This window comes from Panthera tigris, chromosome D1 (assembly GCF_018350195.1).
Source record: "Panthera tigris isolate Pti1 chromosome D1, P.tigris_Pti1_mat1.1, whole genome shotgun sequence".
NCBI lineage: Eukaryota > Metazoa > Chordata > Mammalia > Carnivora > Felidae > Panthera > Panthera tigris.
The window spans coordinates 64,234,587-64,255,929 of NC_056669.1; the positions used below are offsets into that span (position 1 = coordinate 64,234,587).

General features: G+C 39.9%; 1 protein-coding gene across 1 annotated transcript; it reads right to left on the reverse strand.

Annotated features, from left to right (window-relative positions):
* Positions 1-6,080: 6,080 nt before the first annotated feature.
* Positions 6,081-21,001, reverse strand: LOC102960164 (olfactory receptor 502). Its single transcript, XM_015537928.1, is given in 5 exon segments — positions 6,081-6,208; positions 6,647-6,921; positions 6,923-7,502; positions 7,505-7,580; positions 20,909-21,001. Coding segments are annotated over 5 exon segments (1,152 nt in total).
* Between the last annotated feature and the right edge of the window lie 342 nt (positions 21,002-21,343).

Consider the following 21,343-nt stretch of genomic DNA (forward strand, 5'->3'; position numbering starts at 1 on the left):
AATGGTTCTTTTCCTGGGGGGTCTGTTGTGGGCAATTCCCCAACTGACAAATCCCCAGGTACTTTCATTGGTAGGGGGGCTGCCCCGACCAACGCTAAGGCCACATTACATAAAAGCAGGAGTACAAGAAGCTTCACTGTCAGTGGGCCGCCATGCAGTCCCGATCCGTCCACCGCCCGGGCTCTGCCATCAGGCTGGTTGGATAGCTCGGCTTCCAGCAGCTAGGCATATGAAACACCTTTTCAGCCCTGTTGAGGTGTAGCTGCAAGCACCATGTGAGTGTGTGTGTGTTCAGCTTCCTACTGGGCACTACTGACACAACTCTAGCAAAATGGAGTGCCAACTCATGCTGCCTGCCCACACATGGCTGAGATCCATCTCAGCCCTGATCTTCATCCCTGATGATGAAGACATCTTCAGCCCTGATGGCTCTTTCTCAGAGAGTATGACACTGGCGCATGCCTCCTTGCCTCCAGGTAAGCTCAGTTCTTTTTTGGGCTCCACTGCTACTAAGCAGGGGAGCAGAGAGCTGGTTCACTCTGCCTTATTGTTGCAGGGTATGGGGGAAAGCTCAGCTCCCCACTGGTGCACTCCCAAGTAGGGCTGGAGGCACAAGGAGCAGATACCATTACCAGTCACCTCACACTCCCTCATTAAGTCTCATGCTGCCAGGTGACAGTGGAGGCTCATTTTGCCCCTGGACTCCGCTGACATTACCCTGGCCGGGGATTCAGAGGGTGGGTGGGGTGAACATCAGCAACCTGCTTGGCCCCACCGAAACCTGGAGGTGGGTAGCAGGTATGATTTTCCACAGGTATTCGTCTGGAGTAGGGCAGGTATTGCCAAAAGGTTTTCTGTTCTGTTAAGGCCATTCTTTTCCACTTTGGCTAGGAGAACCTGGGTTTTCTTAGCGTCCTTTTTGTCTGAGTCTCTTGGTGGTTCTGGACTGGAGGCTTCTGTAGCATCCTGTCCAGGATAGAAGGAAACCCAGGGACTCACTGCTGTTTGTTACTCAGTTCCTTTGCTTATTTGTTTTATCTGTAAGTGTTTAGGGGGATTTTTCCGTTTTTGTTTTTATTTGTTTTTGTTTTTGTTTTTACCAACAAGAGGGAGGCCCTGAGAGGAATGGAGCTACTTCATCTTTAATAGAACCAGAAGTCTATGCTTTCAAACATTTAAAGATATTTATCCACCTTCTTATTTATGTTGTGATGACAAGCTGGTCTAATACAAGCTAGCCTGACATATCTAACACAGAAATGTCTACCCTGAACTCTGAACAGAAAGAGTTGGCTGGAAAGGAATGTACCTGGGACTGATGAAAAAGTTCTCTAGCGGTGAAGATGTTTCAAGGATCCCCTCACTCCAGCCCTCCAGAGAGTATATGCCTTAAAAGAAGGCAAAATATTTAGAGGATATTTGTGACCTTGAGTTTTGCTTAACCTTTATGCACCTCAGTTACAGCCTCTGTAAAAAAAACAAAAACAAAAACAAAAACAAAAAAAACAGGTTAGAAAAAAGACTTCATAAGGTTATTCTGAGGATTAATTGGGTGAATACGTGTAAATCACTAACAGTACCTGGAGTGTAGTAAGCAATCCCATCGTGTTAGCTCCTGCTGCAAATACCGCTGTAGTTGGTATTACTTCTTTCGCTAACATTTGATTTCTAGATCTTCTAACTCTGCAGCCATGCACATACATGAGGGAGACATCATTTGACTGAGGAGGGCGATTACAAAACTTTTACTAAACTAGGATGAGATTCTAGTTGCCAGTCTGTTAAACAATGCGGAGGCAGTGGCATAATTGTGGTGAGCATGAGTTTGTGTAAAAGCCTCTCATGACTGTAGCAGGATCTGACCCAGACGTTCACTTACTTGAGCCGGTGTGACGCATTCAGCAGCTCAGTGGCCAAGACTGTAAGGCAGTGGAGTCAGCGGTTCATGCCAGAGCAAAAGCTCATTCAGTCATCCATTCACTTATTAATTTTTCATTCACTGATTTCAAATACACATTTAGGCTGGCTGTGTATAAACTAGATGCATGGAGGAAGAGCAAAGACACTGTAGTATCTGTGGAAAGCTTCCAGAATTGTGGAGAAAACAAATATTAAATCTGTAACTGTAAGTGCACTGAGTATTCTGAAGAAAATATACAGAGTTCTGCAGGTATAGTTAATTTGTTCTGGAGCCTCAATGAGGCTTCTCAGAGGATAAGAAACAACATTCAAGTTGGTATCTATAGCATAAGTAGGTGTTACCAATGTGAGGGGAAAAATGAATTCAGGTAGAGGCACTGCATGTAAGAGGGTCCTGACCGCGGCAGCAAAGAATATAGACATATTTGAGGCACCTAGATGGCTCAGACAGTTAAGCGTCCAACTTCGGCTCAGGTCATGATCTCATGGTTTCAAGCCCCATGTCAGGCCCTGTGCTGACAGTTCAGAGCCAGCTTCAAATTCTGTGTCTCCTTCTCTCTCTGCTCCTCTCTCACTCATGCTCTGTCTCTTTCTTTCTCTCAAAAATAAAATAAACATTAAAAGGAAAAAAGAATATGCACATGTTTAAGGATTTAAAAGAAGACCGAGGGGTCAAGTAGGATTTATTCCCGGGATGCAAGGGTGGTTCAGTATTTGCAAATCAACCAATGTGATCACGTCAATAAGAGAAAGGATAAAAACCATATGATCATCTCAATAGATGAAGAAAAAGCATTTGATGAAGTACAGCCTTCATTTAGAATAATAGCCCTCAACAAAGTAGGTGTAGAGGAAACATATCTCAACAAAATAAGGGTCATATATGAAACCCATACAGAGCATCATACTCAGTTGTGGGGGGGGGGGGAATGAGAGCTTTTTCCTTAAGGTCAGAAACAAGACAAAGATGTCCACTCTCACCACTTTCATTCAACATAGTACTGGAAGTCCTAGCCGGAGCAATCAGACAACAAAAGGAAATAAAAGGCATCCAAATTGGTAAGGAAGAAATACAACTTTCACTATCTGCAGATGACATGATGCTTTATATGAAAAACCCTAAAGATTCCACCAAAAAACCATTAGAACTGATAAATTAATTCAGTAAAGTCACAGGATACAAAATCAATATGGAGAAATCTGTTGCATTTCTATACACTAATAATGAAGCAGCAGAAAGAAATTAAGAAAACAGTATTATTTACAATTGCACCCAAAATAATAAGATACCTTAAGAATAAACCTAACCAAAGAGGTGAAAGACCTGTACCCTAAAAACTATAAAACACTGATGAAAGAAACTGAAGACAACACAAATAGACATTCCATACTCATGGGTTGGAAGAACAAATACTGTTAAAATGTCTACACTACCCAAAGCAATCTACACATTTAATGCAATCCCTATCAAAATACCAGCAGCATTTTTCACAGAACTAGAACAAAAAAATCCTAAAATTTATATGGAACCACAAAAATTTGGCTACCCCAAATATCCAAAGCAATCTTGAAAAAGCAAAGCAAGGCCAGAGGCATCACAATTCCAGGCTTTGGGTTATAGTACAAAGCTGCAGTAATCAAAACAGTATGGTACTGGCACAAAAATAGACACATAGATCAATAGACCAGAATAGAAAACCCAGAAATAAACCCACACTTATATGGTCAATTAATCTTTTGATAAAGCAGGAAAGAATATGCAATGGAAAAAAGATAGTCTCTTTAACAAATGGTGTTGAGAAAACTGATCAGCTGCATGCAAAAGAATGAAACTGGACCACTTACACCATACACAAAAATAAATTCAAAATGGATTAAAGACCAAATGCAAGACAGGAAACCATCAAAATCCTAGAAGAGAGCACAGGTAGAAATGTCTCTAACATTAGCCGTAGCAGCATTTTTCTAGATATGTCTCCTAAGGCAAGAGAAACAAAAGCAAAAATAAATTATTGGGACTTCATCAAAATAAAAAGCTTCTGCACAATGAAGGAAACAATCAATAAAACTTAAAGGCAACCTACTGAATGTGAGAATATATTTGCAAATAACATATCTAGTAAAGGGTTAGTATCCAAAATGTATAAAGAATTTATAACACTCAACACCCAAAGAACAAATAATCCAATTTAAAAATGGGAAGAAGACATGAACAGATATTTCTCCAAAGAAGACATCCAGATGACCAATAGACACATGCAAAGATACTCAACATCACTCATCATCAGGTAAATGCAAATTAAAACCACAGTGAGATATCACCTCATACCTGTCAGGATGGCTAAAATCAAAAACACAAAGAAACAACAGGTAGTAGTGAGGATGTGAAGAAAGGACAACCCTCTTGCACTGTTGGTGGGAATGCAAACTGGTGCAGCCACTCTGGAGAACAGTATGGAGTTTCCTCAAAACGTTAAAAATAGAACTACCCTATGATCCAGTAATTGCACTACTGAATATTTACCCAAAGATATACACTAATTCAAAGGGATACATGCAACCCTATGTTTACAGTAGTATTATTTACAGTAGCCAAATTATGGAAGCAGCCCAAGTGTCCATGGATAGATGAATGGACAAAGACGAGGTGGCATATATATACAATGGAATATTTTTCAGCCATAAAGAAGAATGAAATCTTGCCATTTGCAAAATGTATAGAGCTAGAGAGTATAATGCTAAGTGAAATAAGTCAATCAGAGAAAGACAACTACCATATGATTTCACTCATATGTGGAATTTAAGAAACAAAACAAAGGAGCAAAGGAAAAAATAGAGACAAAGCAAGAAACAGCCTCAGTTATAGAGAACAATCTAATGGTTACAAGAAGGAAGATGGGTGGGGGATGGGTGAAATAGGTGAGGGGGATTAAGGAGTGTATTTGTCATGATGAGCACTGGGTGATGGATGGAAGTATTGAATCACCATATTGAACACCTGAAACTAATATAACACTGTATGTTAACCAAACTGGAATTAAAATTAAACGGATAAATTTTGCCTCTTTTCTAAGCTCTCTGGGGGATATTAATTAAAGAAGTAATCTCTTTAGGTTTATGGTCATGGTTGTTGTATGGAGAATGAATTGGACGAGAGTAAAAGATGGTAGAGGAAAGCTAGTTAGGGTTGTATTAGTCAGGATTCACCAAAGATACAGAACCAGTAAAAAAATATATATGAGTATGTAAGTACATATACAGAGAGAGAGAAAGATTTTAAGGAAGTGGTTCACACAGTTGTTACAATCAGCAGTTTCAAAATCCACAGGGCAGTCCAAGCAGACTGGAAATTCCATAAGAGTTGATGTTGCAGTCTTGAGTCCAAAGGTATTATCCTTCTTTTTCAGAGGACCTCAGTTTTTTTCTCTTCAGGCTTTCAACTAATTGAACAACCCTAATTGGACAACTAATTGAATTACCCTTGGAGGGTAATGTACTTTACTCAAATTCTACTGATTAAATATTACTAACATCTAAAAATACCTTCACAGCCACACATAGACTGGTGTTTGACCAAACAACTGATCGCCATAGCCTAGTAAAAGTAAGCTATCACAGTAGTTCTACTGTACAATAAATGTGTGAGGTAGTAGTTTGGAATAGAATTGCTGACAACAGAAATGAAAAGACGTAGGAAGTAAATATTGGACTCTGAATGTATCACACTTTGTGATCGGATGTAGGAATGTGAAGGCGGGGAAAGAATTCAATTTCTTTTTGGGGTTTGGAATCCATAAACTGATTGAATGAGGTACCTCTTACTGGGTTACAGAATATCGGAGGGAGCAATTTGGGGTGGGAAATAATACTTTAGTTTGAGATAAGCTGTGCTTGGCTTTTATTAGACAAAAATATTTTTGTCTAAAACATTAAAGAGAGGGCTAGGAAAGAGAAATAAGCATGATAGTGGTCAGCACATAAAGGAAAGTTAAGCTTTATGGGGGGGAAACACAACCCAGTCCCCTCCAGCTTCCTTCACAGATGTGAGTCTCTCCATGAACACGTCACTCTAAGAGTTGTTTGTTTACTTAGTCTCTGAGGAGTTCAGGAATCACACTCACTCCCACAGAGAAGTCACCTGTTTGACCTGACAGAGGCATTCACAGGTTAGGCCGGGGCATCTCGTCCTGTTCTTTTATGAGGCCCTCTGCAGCTAGGCTGGAGCCAGGGTCCCCAAACAGGCCAGCATTTATGGGTCCACAGAGCCCGTCCCCAGCAGATAACCTTACTGCAAAAATGTTTCCAGTTGTTTTACTGTCTGGTTCCCCTTAGTCATTTCCCCTCAGAATATACTCAGTCCTAGTAATTATCACGCTCATTTCAAGATAAGCTGTGATTGAAATGGACATAGTCTTAAAGGTTCAGAGGTACAATAACCTTAACTAATGCAGAGAACAACTTTTGAAGAAATATGAATACAAGTTATGAAGGATTTTCAGTTGATTATGTTTTCATGTGAACCAATTTGTGCTTATCACTTAGATTTAAATTAATTTTGTTAAAGGTAACTCACTATAAGCCTCTGATTTACAAATTTTACTTGACTAAAAAGCTCCATGCTGGCTGACATACGGACTGATATATTTAGACCACAAACACTCTCTCTCCTTTTTATTATTATATTTACAGCATATTATCATATCAAGTATCATAAAATAAGCTTTGCCAAGCTCTCTCTTCAGAGCCGCCTTCATCTCACTGTTCCTGAGGCTGTAGATGAGGGGGTTCAATATGGGGATCACCACCATGTAGAACACAGACACCACCTTGTTCTGGTCCATTGAGTAGCTGGACTTGGGCATCACATAAATGAGCGTGTTCATCCTATAGCACAGAGTGACCGCTGTGAGGTGGGATGTACAAGTGGAAAAGGCCTTGTGGCGTCCCTTGGTGGAGCACATCTTCAGGATGGTGATGAGGATACAGATGTAGGAGGCAGCTCTGACACACCGTGACCACAACAATGGAGCCAGCCGTCTACGAGGGGACACTTGCGGAGGTGCTGATACCAGAGTGGGAGAGTTTAACTAAAGGAGCAAAATCACAGAGAAAGTGATGGACTTGATTTGTTCCACAGAAGAGTAAAAAAAGAGAAGCAAATAGTAGAAGAGAAGCATTGAGAAAACTACCTACACAAGCCACTGTGAGTAAGTGAACACACACCTGTGTGGACATTTTGGTTGAATAAAGCAGCGGGTCACAGATGGCCATGAAGCGATCATACGTCATGGCAGCCAGAAGGAGGCACTCACTTGACCCAAAGAAGACAGCTGAACTCACCTGGACAGCACATCCAAGATAGGAGATTGTATGTCTCTCCAATAGGAAGTTTACAAGCATATGAGGTGTGACAGAAGATGAAGAGCCTATATCAGCCAAGGGCAGGCAGCTCAGAAAAAACTACCTAAGGTGGTGGAGCTGAGAGGCGAGTCTGATAAGAATGATTGTACTGAGGTTGCCAGATATGATCGCCAGGTAGATGCAAAGGATGGTTATGAAGAGGATGGCTCAGAAGACAGGTTATCAGTTAGGCCCAATAAAATGAGCCCTGTCATTGCAGTGTGGTTCCCATCCCCCAGGGAATCCACGAGGCCACAGAGCTGCTACCGAACTGAAGCTCTGATGAAAACATTACAGAAGTTACAAATTTGATGGTTTCATTTTTGTTAAGACACCAAGAGGTTATTATAAGCAGGTAAATATTCAGGGCGCCTGGGTGGCTCAGTTGGTTAAGCATCCAACTTTTGATTTCCACTCAGGTTATGTTTTCACAGTTCATGGGTTCGAGCCCACCACCAGGCTCTGTGCTGACATCTCAGAGCCTGCTTGGGATTCTTGCTCACTCTCTCTCTCTCTCTCTCTCTCTCTCTTTCTCACTGTCCCCACTCATGCTTACATTCTCTCACGCCTCTTTATCTCAAATACATAAATAAACATTTTAAAAAATTCAATAACAAAGTTAATATTGAAGCTAAGTTTGGACTTTTTTTATTTTATAGTACAAAATGTATACACTTTATATATGACTTTAGAGTCAAAAGTTTATATATTTATATGAGTATTCTATATCTTAAGAATAGTTTTCAGCAGAAATACTAGGGAAACTTCAAACAGGGTACACTCTTTTGTCTTTATATTATATATTTATAAAATCTATTTAAAGTAGCTTTAAAGCTCAAGATAAAAAAAAACGTAAGATTTATGAAAAGAACAAAAGGAATGGTAAGCATAACAGAAACGATAATAATATGTAGATATAGGCCTATTTATCGTATAAAAAAGGTACTAGTAAATCACAAAGTTTACAGTGCCAGTAAAACAAGACCATTTTTTTAAACATTTATTTATTTTGAGAGGGCGAGAATGCGCGCACGCGTGCGAGTAAGCAGGGGAGGGGCAGAGAGAGAGAGGGAGAGAGAATCCAAGCACTGTCAGCACAGAGCCCAATAAGGGCTTGAACTCATGAACCGAACTGTGAGATCATGACCTGAGCTGAAATCAGGAGTCAGACACTTAACCGACTGAGCTACTTAGGCACCCCCAAACAAGACCATTTTTTAAAAGGAGAAATACAATTTTCTTGATAGGACAAATAAGAAATAGAAGGGAATTTCAAGTTAAGGTTATAAATGAAGTCATCTATTGTAAATTTCTACATGTAATATTCACCATTAAAATATTGTTTTACCAAGTAGATTGATATATCAGCCTAATTACTATGCAATATAGATGATTAATATCTAGGACATAATTAAACTACATTTATTCAAACAAATCAAATCGTTTCCTGATGTAGCAATGTTTTCTCACTGGAGAATTATAGAATGAAATAATTTTATTTTTGACATAGCGTACACCTGAATAAAGTTCCAGCCTAAAAAGTTAAGAAGTTTACCCAGGTCTGCCCAGCAGGTGGTCAGGTTGAACCTCATCTCCATTGCTTTCTGGTTTTATATTCTAGACTTTGTCCAAAGTATCTGTTTTCCTGTAAGCTAAAGCATTCAGAACAATAAACAAAGGAAATCTTTCCATGAGATATTTACAAACAGTAAGTCCACAAAGCATCACAAAGCTAGTGAATTTACTAGCATTATGGCTGAGTTCCAAGTTTGGATAGCGTAAAAAGACCTTGTGAGTTTCTGGTCTTATGAGTGGATAAATGACGAATCCCGGTACCTTGAAGTATGCCTGTTTATATGCACTAAATAGACCGCAGAAATTTAGGTTAATTCAGCTCAGGTCACTTGTTAGCTGACTGCTGGATTACATCTGCCCTGTTTCTCCACAATGATACAATTTTAGAAAATAGTATTAAGCTGTAAAAGCCAAAACCTCACCTCTTGAAATAAGAATTCATTCATCCTAGAGCAATAAATTCAAAGTCATTGTTATTTAGCAGCCATGCTATCTTATATTGTTGTTTGTCTTTGGGGATAAATCTCTCAGAAGATTCTGAAGTTTCAGATGTGAATTCACAAGCACCAGGGTCATTATCACATTCTCCAGTGAATATTGAGCAGTTCCCTTCACACAGACACAGCTAATCTTTAAAGGTTCTGTCAGTTCTCAAATGATCTCTTTATTTTTTTTCTTTTCATCTAGGTATTGGTGCACTTTCATTTGATAATTACTGGGAGTGTAATATAATAAATAATCTCCTGGCTAAATATTGGCTCTAAGTTTACTTTGATATTTCAGGTTAAGGAATACTAAAAAATATAAAATATAACTTTAGCTCCATTCATTCAACATGTGTTCATTTTGTAAGCATTTTATAGTGATGTAGGTAAGGCACTCCATTAGCTACCCAGGGTAATTTGGGATGGAATGCCATATAAAGTTGAATTTTAAATAACACAATTTTAAAGACATGTATACATTTTTTTTCTAGCAAAAAGTATGAAATGAGTATCTTTTAAAATTGTATACACAGGGAGCTGTGAAGTAAGATGATGTTTGGGATGACTTCCAGATTGGATTTAGCCTGCATGCCTCAAAGAGCTGGCTAGTGGCTTATCTGACTAGAAGAACAGTGGTAGAAACAGCTGTCTTCAACCTGAGACTCATTCTAATTCTCTTGCTAATCCTAACTGGAGAAAGTCCTATCTCGCTCTCCTGATGCACCTTGATGGGTTTCCAGTAATAATACTAACCAACTTTCATCCAGACTTAACTCCTTGCCAAGCACTGTGCTTGACTTTTTACTTACCTCTTCTCATTTAATCCTCATGATAATTTAGTAAACCAAGTATTTGCATTATTTCAACTTCACCAAGAGAGAACTGAGGTTTAAATTAAGCCACTTGTCCAAATGTGCTCAAATGGTAAAACTAAACCCAGGTTCAAAATCCAGGTCAGACCAAATGCTAAAATGTGCACTCTTAATAGGACTGTCATCTAGTGAACTTCAAGACTTGAGTGCCTCAATGATGACCACTGGTTCCCAGCTAGTCCTCGATTTACATTTTTCTCTCTACCCTTGACACTCTGTCCAATTCCCTAAAACTGGCGGGACCTACAGGCCAGAACTCAGGACCCTCATTTCCTGTCCTGTGTTCATTAGTGGGCACCTCCTGTTGATTTTACCTCCTAAATTCCTATCGAATGTGTCCACTCCCTTTGGATCTCAACACTACACTAGCTGTCCTTATTGATTTTCCTATATGCACATCTGGCCTTCCATACAGCAGCCAGAGGGAGTTATTTATTAAAAGAATTTAATATTCATTTTTTGTACTTTCACGTAATTACATGCGCTTAGTTAAAATGGCTCATAAAGAAAACAATGGCCCACTGACCAGTTCTTTACAAATCCAAATTCCCACTCCCAGTAGGAAACCACTTTGGACTCTTTAAACTACTTCACGGTTGAGATTCATCAGTGTCTGTAAATCAGAGGGTTTCCTAAAGAATAATTAGGATTTCTGTGTTTTGTTTGTGATATTGTGATGAATAATAAGAAATATATATATATATACACATACATATTTGGTCTTAGTTTTGGTTTCTAGCAGAGCTCCTAAAACCTTCAGAATTTCCTAAATGGTGAGAGCAACCAAGTGCCTTTTGTTATGTTAATGAGGTGACTTTTGGATCAAGTAGGGATTAGCGCTCATTGCCCTCGGAATGAACCCTGTGATTAGATGGATGAATGGAACCGAAACTTTCAGTTCTACCCCCTGACTTCTGGGGAGGAGAGAGGGCGAGATATTGAATCAGCCACCATAAACAATCATGCCTATGAAATGAAGCTTCCATAAAACCCCAAAGGGAGGGGGTTGGGAGAGCTTCCAGGTTGGTGAACTCATAGAGATTTGGGGAGAATGGCCTGCTCAGAGAGCATGGAAGGTCCGCACCCTTTCCCCATCCCTTGCCCTATGCATCTCTTTCATCTGGCTGTTCCTGAGTTGTATCCTTATATAATACATCAGTAATCTCATAACTAAAATGTTCCTCTGAGTTCTGTGATGTGCTATAGCAAAGTGATCAAACCCAAGGTGGGGGTGTGGGAACCTCTAATTTAGAGCCAGTCAGACAGAAGTACAGGTAATAACCTGAACTTGTGACTGGTGTCTGAAGTCCAAGCAGGGGTTGTAGGAACCTCTAATCTATAGCAGGTGGGTCAGAAGCACAGATGATAACCTGTGCTTGGTATTGGCAGCTGAAGTTGGATAATAGGGCAGTAGTTTTGTGGGACTGAGCCCTTAAACTGTAGGATCTGATGTTACCTCCAGGTAGATAGTGTCAGAATTGAGTTGAATTGTATGACACTCAGTCAACGTCCAGAGAATTACTTGGTGGTTATGGGGGCTCCCCCACCCACTACATTGGAATTCATGACCAGAACCTTTACTGCTATTTTCCCTACTTATTTAATTTGAACATAATTGTTACAAGAAGAAAAACAGTGGTTTTTCTAAGTCTAAGAATTATTACAGATATTATTAACATTAAGTTTATTAAAACTAGGTCAGACCAGAGTAATCAAGGATTGGATATCAAGAGAGAATACATTTAGTTCAATATTTTTCAAAGATAAAACACAAAAATAATTTCTCACAGCTGACAAGCATTAGAATGGGGTGGTGTCAAGTTTGAAAGATACATAGCAATCAATAAGTAGAGGTAAAATGAATCTCACAGGCAAGTTTATTAAAAGCAAGCGTTGCAGGATCCTTTACCTCAATACCCGGGTTTTGTTGTCTCGCCACTTCAAAGAATGAAGAGTGTAATGCCCCCGATTTCGAATCCGAGAACCACCAAGGAGCCAATACCGATGCAAACGCAGGAGGGTTTATTTGCAAGCTCGAGCTTGGGCCCAAGTATACCTGACACAGCGGAGCAGGGACTTGGACCCCTAGGTTAAGAGGCTTGGCAGTTTTATAGGGGCCAGTGGCCAATGGGATTGTAACACACACAGAAAGTTGCATGTCAGTCAGTCATGTCAGTCATGTCAGTCCACACGCAGGTGGCCAATTGAATTACAATTTACCCTATAGTAACTATTTGAACTAGCCTATCACTCTGGTCAGAATTGGTACGCAAGTTTGGCGGGCAAAAGGCGGGGTTTACATTCTTTGGTGGTTAGGGGTTCCGCATTCCTATATGAGCCGGTTTCCAGTAAGGGTGTGCTCAGCGGCTTGACTAGGGTGGGGGAGTGTCTTAAGCAATAAGTAGGTCATGTGGGGGTTATACATGAGATGGTGGGTGTAGCACAAAATGGAGTTAGTCTTGCTCTGTTTGTCCAGGGGTAGGGGATTTTTGTTAAATTCCTTGGGTCCCACAAAGAGGTGGACACAGAACAAAATGGCAGCAGGCAAAAGTTTATTAGAGTATAAAATTAGAAAGTAAGAATAGTATGAAAGCTCTCTTTGCAGAGAGGGGGGCTTTCGAAGCTGAATACCCCCAACTATAGGCAAGGGTCTTTGCTTTATAAGGTTCTGGGCTACCCCCTGCCCCCCACTTCCCTTCCCCCTTGTTCCTTCTCAGGTTCTACCCTTATTGGCTTGATAACTCTAGGTGCTGGGTTGTCCATTCTTGATCGGCCTGACTCCGCTGTGTGAGGAGTCAGACTGTGGTCATACTGTCCCTTGTATAACATGAGTTTCATGGTTTAGTTATTTTGGTTAGATATTTTGATTGTCAAACTCCTGAGGGGAACCTGAGGAGGGGAGGGAGAGTAGGTGCTGTCTGTACATTCTTTTTTTTTTCTTTTTTAGTATTTTTTTATTTGAATTTAAGTTAGTTAATATACAGTGTAGTCTTGGCTTCAGGAGTAGAACCCAGTGATTCATCTCTTACATGTAATACCCAGTTCTTATCCCAACAAGTGCCTTCCTTATTGCCCATCACCCATTTAACCCATCCCCCATCCATCTCCCCTCCAGCAACCCTCAGTTTGTTCTCTGTATTTAAGAGTCTCTCATGAGTTGCCTCCCTCTCTCTTTTTATCTTATTTTTCTTTCCCTTCCACTATGTTATCTGTTGTGTTTCTCAAATTCTACCTGAGTGAAGTCATATGATATCTGTCTTTCTCTGACTTTATTTATTGCTTAGCATAATACCCTCCAGTTCCATCCACATTGTTGCAAATGGCAAGATTTCATTCTTTTCCATCCTCCAAGGAGTGACTGTTACATTCTAAAGAGGAACCTTAAGCTTACTGTGGTCAGATGCTCCCAGCATTGTTTCAAAATATGTGTTTTTGCCCACCCAGAGACCTCAACTTCTAACCTTTCCTTCTCTGCCTATTTTTTAAAAATTTTTGTGAGAAAGAGTGAGTGGGGGAGGGGCGGGGACAGAAGATCCGAAGTGGGCTTTGTGCTGACAGGGCGACAGCAGCAAGCCCGATGCAGGCTCAAACACGAACCCTGAGATCATGACCTGAGCCAAAGTCAGATACTCAACACCCAGGCAGCCTCCCTCCTTGGCTATTATATCCTATCTTTCCCTATCCTATAAGCATCTCAACTTTATTCTAGCTAAGAAATACAAATCTTACTCCCTCAAAATGGTTCTTTAGTTTCTTTAATTATGTATATGTAAAAAGTATTTTTCCAACATTTTACTCATATCTATACAGCAAGATGTAATGGCTAGTTCAGTTCATTTTCACCTCAAAGTCTGTGTTACTTAAAACTTCAGTTTCTTAATCTTTCAAGTTTGCAGCTAGTGATATGAGCCCTCTGACTGTAACTCTAACTTTAGTCAAGGCTGAATTAAATAGCTTGGAAGTTAAAATTTGTATTTCTATAGCTTATGCCATTTTTTTAGTTGGGCCAAAGTTTTTATATAGTCATCAACTGACATTCTGAACACCTCTGCCATTCACGTTAATACACATACACGCTCCTGTATTGTCCACTCCTTCCATCTTTCATGATCTTGGATTTAGTAATGGACACATAGGGATGATATCAAAAACATGAGCAACAAAAGAAAAAATAGGTAAATTTGCTTCGTTGAAGTTAAAATTTTTGTGCTTAAAAGGAGTCTATCAATCAGTGAAGAAACAACACACAGAAGAGGAGAAAATATTTGCATGTCATACATCTGATTAGGGCCTTGTATCAAATTATAAAGAACACTTACAATTTAATACAAATAGCTTAATTTCTTCAAGATTTTATTTTTTTAATGTTTATTTTTGAGAGAGAGAGAAGAGAGCGCGTGCTTGAGCAAGTTGGGGAGGGGCAGAGAGACAGGGAGACAGAATCCAAAGCAGGCTCCAGGCTCTGAGTCGTCAGTACAGAGCCTGACGTGGGGCTCGAACTCACTAGCTGCGAGATCATGACCTGAGCCAAAGTCGGACATTTAACCGACTGAGCCACCCAAGCACCCCTTAAGATTTTATTTTTAAGTAATATCTACACCCTGTGTGAAGCTCAGACTTATAACCCTGAGATCAAGAGTTGCATGCTCTACCTACTGAGCCAGCCAGGTGTGCCAGAAGTAACCCAGTTTATAATGGGCATTGTTCTGCTTCTAGGACCCTGGCCCCCTCACTGCTCCAGCTGTAACAGATGCCTGTCACTCACTGGTTTCCACTCTCAAAGGAAGAAAGAATGTTTGCACTAGAATTAATTTATTGCTACTACTACTACCTATGATGCTACTCTTATTTTTTTTTTTTTTTAATATATGAAATTTACTGTCAAATTGGTTTCCATACAACACCCAGTGCTCATCCCAAAAGGTGCCCTCCTCAATACCCATCACCCACCCTGCCCTCCCTCCCACCCTGCCCTCCCTCCTACCCCCCATCAACCCTCAATTTGTTCTCAGTTTTTAACAGTCTCTTATGCTTTGGCTCTCTCCCACTCTAAACTCTTTTTTTTTTTTTTTTTCCTTCCCCTCCCCCATGGGTTTCTGTTATGTTTCTCAGGATCCACATAAGAGTGAAACCATATGGTATCTGTCTTTCTCTGTATGGCTTATTTCACTTAGCATCACACTCTCCAGTTCCATCCATGTTGCTACAAAAGGCCATATTTCATTTTTTCTCATTGCCACGTAGTATTCCATTGTGTATATAAACCACAATTTCTTTATCCATTCATCAGTTGATGGACATTTAGGCTCTTTCCATAATTTGGCTATTGTTGAGAGTGCCGCTATAAACATTGGGGTACAGGTGCCCCTATGCATCAGTACTCCTGTATCCCTTGGATAAATTCCTAGCAGTGCTATTGCTGGGTCATAGGGTAGGTCTATTTTTAATTTTCTGAGGAACCTCCACACTGCTACTCTTATTTTTTATTAGCATTATTATTCAGTCCTACAAGGATGCTGGCTCTGATCTGAAACCAAGGCCTACTTATTGCAATTATAAGCAAATAAGTTTTCAAGCTCATTAGAACAACAACTTGCCTTTGATGAGGAAGTTGTTTTCCTGAAGCTAGACTTTAGGTTTGGATTAGATGGCTCAGAGTAGATGGCTTTAATGACTCCTCGGGGAGCAGGGCAGCCTTTGCTCATAATCAATTTTAGAAAACAAGCTGTGTCTGAGGATTAGTTCAGGGATTTACATCTCCTATATTCGGAACTGAAGTTGAGGTACAGAACTGAAGACTGGTCCCAGAGGCCTCATAGGTGAGACACAGTCTCTGCCTATCTCTGTCTCCCCAGCAGTTCAAGGTAACACATCTGCAAATCATAGCACTTACCCAGATAACAGGGGCATTAGACCAACAGGGGATGTCATTAATTCTTAACTCTCTCTCTCTCTCTCCATATATATATATATATATATATATATATATATATATATATGTGTGTGTGTGTGTGTGTGTGTGTGTGTGTGTGTGTGTATGTGTGTGTGTGTGTATATATATGTATATGTATGTGTATATATGTATATATATGTGTATATATACATATATACACACATATATATATATACACACACACACATAGAAAGAGACATATATATGTGTATGTATTCAAACAGAAATTACAAATACTAGAGAAATTCATCTTCTCTTGAGGCCTGAAAGTACCTGGCTCTTTGGAATTAAACAAAACTGGCCTTTTTTTTTTTTTTTTTTTTTTTTCAGATAGAGCTAGAGAGAGCAAGTGGGGCAGGCGTAGAGAGAGGGAGACAGAATACCAGAACCAGATATGGGGCTCGAACTCACAAACCATAAAATCATGACCTGAGCCGAAATCCAGAGTTGGACACTTAAACAACTGAGCCACCCAGGTGCCCCCAAAACTAGCATTTCTAGTAAAATCTCTAAAATCTCTGTTAACGACTTTATGGATGACTGGTAAGTACCATCTGAATCTGAAGCTTGCCCCACCACTGAGAGGGGACACCCGGTTGGGTTTCATTCAGGAATCAACACAGGCTTGAAAATCCTCTCCTACATCAGCCACGTTCTGGGCAAATGTGTGCATGCTGACTAAACAAGAGATGAGAAAGATTCTAGGTATGGTAGGATCTAGGTTTCGAGCAAATACAATCTGACTTACAGTGAAGCTAGAAGAGCATAAATGAGGCTAACGAAGGCATTTGAAAACTCACATAAAAATATTACCTTTGGGGGCGCCTGAATGGCTCAGTCAGTTGAACGTCCAACTCTTGATGTCATCTCAGGTCATGATCCCAGGGTGTGGAATGAAGCCCTGCATTGGGCTCTGCGCTGAGCATGGAGCCTGCTTAAGATTCTCTCTCTCCCTCTCTCTCTTTCCTCCCTCCCTTCCTCTGCCCCTCTTTCCCACTAGCACGCTCTCATTCTCTCTCTCTCTCAAAAAAAAAAAAAAAAGCCTTTGTAGAAATAACCCATGGCCAAAAAGATACTGAATCTTTCACCATTTTGTTGCACCATAAAATGCTTAAAAGAATTACTGACATCTTCATATTCTGTCCTCACAGATGTCATATTCTGCCCTGTTTTATCAAATTGCCTTTCTCAGCTGGGTTCTCTTACAATTAAGGAGATGAATATTTCAATTTTTGTTTTTCTTTTCAAATTACATGCAAAGTGTATTTTTAAGCTTGTCCATTTACTTAGCTTTAAGTACTTGGGGGAAGAATATCCAAACATATAGTAATAGTACAACAGCAAATGCAAAAGCAATATGAGATGCACAAAAAAGGAATTTGAAATTTCATATTGGGCACAAGTAAGTACATGGACTGAAGCAAAACATTCCTCTTATTTAACTCCATGTGCTTGTGAATAAGCTAGAATAATTCTGAAAAAAAGAACGGCTGGAGACAATAGAGCTGAGTATGCAACAATAGCTTTGAAACAATGAATTAGCTATTTAATGTTACAGTTCTAGGAATTCAATTGGTCAATATGGGACATTTTTCACATAAATTGGTATTGCAAAGAGCAGAAAGAAATGGATGTGATGGTTTAGTCCAGCAATGAACTCTACTGTGAGCTCTTTGAGTATCTATCCGTAGGGGAGGAGGACACAGCTGGAGTACCAAATACCAACATCTTATTATCTGATTCATTCAATCTTTATTTATCTTACCATCACTCTTTAAACCATATGAAGATGTCAACAGTGCCCATGCCAGTTATATCTTAATATCCTCTTTTTTTCGAGGTTGAAAATACATTCTATCTTTCACAACTGAGTAACAATTTGGCTAGTTACTGAATTCTTGGCTGGAAAGCAATACTTTTGCATTAGCATTTTGAACCAATGTATTGTCTTCCAGTTTTCAGCATAGCCGTTGTGAGGTGTGTTGATGCTTTTCTAACACCTTTTTAAAAATCTCTCTCTCTGAAAAGTTTTTAGGATTTGAAATTTTATGATGGTATAACTTGGTGTGTGACTTTTTTGCACTTACTATGCTGGGTAGCTGCTATTTTAATATCTTCTTAGGTAAAGATCAAACCATGATCTATCGTCAGAATTCCTTCCATTGAAGATTTTTAGATCATCTCTTTACCCGGACATTTTTATTCTTCAGAAATCAATTGCTACAATTGGTCTGTAATGTACGTGGGGTGTTATCTGAATGCAAGCCTCTAGTGCTTAATTCAAGGAAGGAGTGAAGAAAATATGACTGAGAAGATCCATGGGAGCAAATGTCATTTTTTAAAAGTTTATGTTCAATGTTCTTTATCCACACTAACGATACGGGAGGGGTGGTGAGGGATCGCTGTTGACATCTAATCTCAATCCTTCTAATCACTCATTGTTTCCCTTAATGTCTGTTATTTTCTCATTCTCCCCTCCAGAAGAAAAAAATTCAAGAACAAACAAATGACTGAAGAAATTCAGTGTACCAGACCCAAACACTTCCCCCATTAGTTCCCAGAAAAATCAAGAACATCAAAGGTCCCTCTTTGTGTTTTTCTTAGCATTGAATGTCATCATCCTTGCATGGAAACAGGAGACAATCCTGATAAACCCATTTAGTTGGAATTTCTCTTGTCTTATGCACATTTTAGTCTGCAGGGGGCGCTGCCTTTCCCTCAGGTTACTGCACAGTCTCCTGTTACAGAGAACAACCATTGTTACTATGGGCACCTTCACACAGATGTCATTTCTTATGTGCTCCACTCACCAGGGATGATTGTCTCCTGGCCAGAGTATCCTATGGGAAATGCATGTCCATCGGTCACCTTACGAACTATGCAATCATGGTGTCTAAAGAAATCCAAAATAACTTGCTGGCCAGGGCTCACTTGAGTTCAAGGGCACATGCAATCATAGCCTTTTTTACTGCTGCTTGCTGACTGGACCATCATCCACCTCTTGTCTTATATAGTCCCACAGACTCTAGCTCTTGGATGTTAGGAATTTTACTCAACAGAAAACCTACTTTTTTATTATGTCTCTGTAAAGATCCCTAGTGCTATTAAGACTGTCTTCATCTCTCAGGTATCCATCCTGGCTTTAGTCCCAACAATTCTCCCATCTGAAACATTTTTTTTTAGCTACATCTTCCACTTCTCATTCCTGGGTCTATCCAACTTTCTTCTTTGAGATTCCAAAACAAACTGGCTCAAATCTTGTCCTGACTTGGACCAGGTAACTCTGGCCCTAAGTATTCTGGCTCCCCTGTCACACACCTCAAGGCTTTCTTAGGGAAGGCATTTCTCAGGGACAGCACCAAAGAGAAAGATTGTTGAGTGTACTTCAAAGGAAAGCAGTTCTTGCTGCTAATAATTAAGCTGAGCTGGTGTCAGTGGCCTTGGAAACTGGGATACAATGTTTGAATTACAGAGTCTATCAAATGCAGAAAACCAAAATGTTGCACATAAAACAAGAGTAACAGTCCATATTAGAAATTTTGGTTAGCGGTTGTTTATTTATTATTTTCTCAAATAAAAATTTTCTTTATACCACTCCTTTTTTCTCCGTTGCACACTGTGGGGTCTGTGGGTAGTAAATACAGAAGGGGTTCATTTCTCATATTGTGGAACATACCTTGTTTATTTTGAGCTTACAAAGTAAACAGCGAAAATCCTGAGTTACTCTCATCTGCAGGCTTTTCTATTTGAAGGAAAATACATATCAAATTAATTGTCATTTCCAAGGGTTCTCATTTTATTGCAAAATTATTTGATAGCACATTATTGAACAAATCCTATAGGTCAATATGTTGATATCACTCAAATTGGCCACAGGCGGATGTCATCAGTCAGGCACCTGAATTGCAATACCCCCAGTAGAATCACTGCCCACCGTGTCTCTTTCCTCAGATCATAAAAAGGCCAAACAAGCCAAACTGATGGGAAGTCGCAGCACGGGCATGACTCACAAAGATAGTAAATATAAGAGTGATTTCTTTACTCTGAAAGCTGCACTTTTTCCACTCAGATGATAACACCCACATTTCTTCCAGACCTATTTAAATTTTTGGTAACAGTAGGACAGAATTATAAGTGAACGCTCCCAGTTGCTTAACTTACTCCAGCCTATTAACATGGGGACTTTCCACCAAGGAAAATCTAAATGTATACTTAAGCCTCAAACCAAGTGCAACGCTACTCCGAGGCAAACATACTAAGTCAGAGCACCCACTGATTCACAGTTCAGTGAAAGAATCGACAAACCTGTATGATTCCTGGTTGTGGTAGAACAAAAAATATGAACGGTTTTGAGTTATGCCTCTGATGCCCGTACTAGTCACCACCCTTAGATCCAAATGTTACCAAGATTCTTGCCTACCCAGACAATGCTCTTTCTTAAAGTTTGTCCCCAGCTGAATGCATGAATCATATGTGCACCTTCCTTTAATACGAGTCCTTCCTAAAAACTGCAATGAAATCTCATGACTGAGATTCTTCAAGATGCCTTCCCCTTCAGAATCTCACTGGAGACTATCCGCTAGTCTTAGATCTAGAACTTCTTTCCCAGTTGGGCTGAGGAATGGGGCACAGTGTAAGTTCTGGCTCAAAAGTGCCATGGCCCACTTTTCCTCAGCTCTGTCAGTATTGGCTTCTCTCCTCACCTTCCCCCTGCTAGGCATTTGCTCGGACAAGATGTACAATGTCACCTGCATTTCTGCAAGAACAGCCTTTAGGAGGCCTAGCTTTTCCCACATCCAGATATTTAATTCCTGTAATTGGCTCATTTGGGAATGAGAAATCCTTAGAAAAAAACAATTCTTGATAAAAAGGACACTGATTATCATTTGAACTGGAACCAAACATGAGATGTGACAGAACAGGAAGTAGTTCAGCTGACTCTTGCTTTGTCCCTTTCTCCAGCCCTCTTGGTCACTACATAGGGGTGCAGTCCTAGGGAATCTCAAAATAAAAGTCCGGTTTCTTAGTGTCAGGGTAACCTGCTTGTGATCAGATATAGCATTTGCAAAATCATGGACTACTTCAATTGCCAAATCAAACTTCTGTTTCAGTCTATGCCCTCTATAGCCTGGAAATTT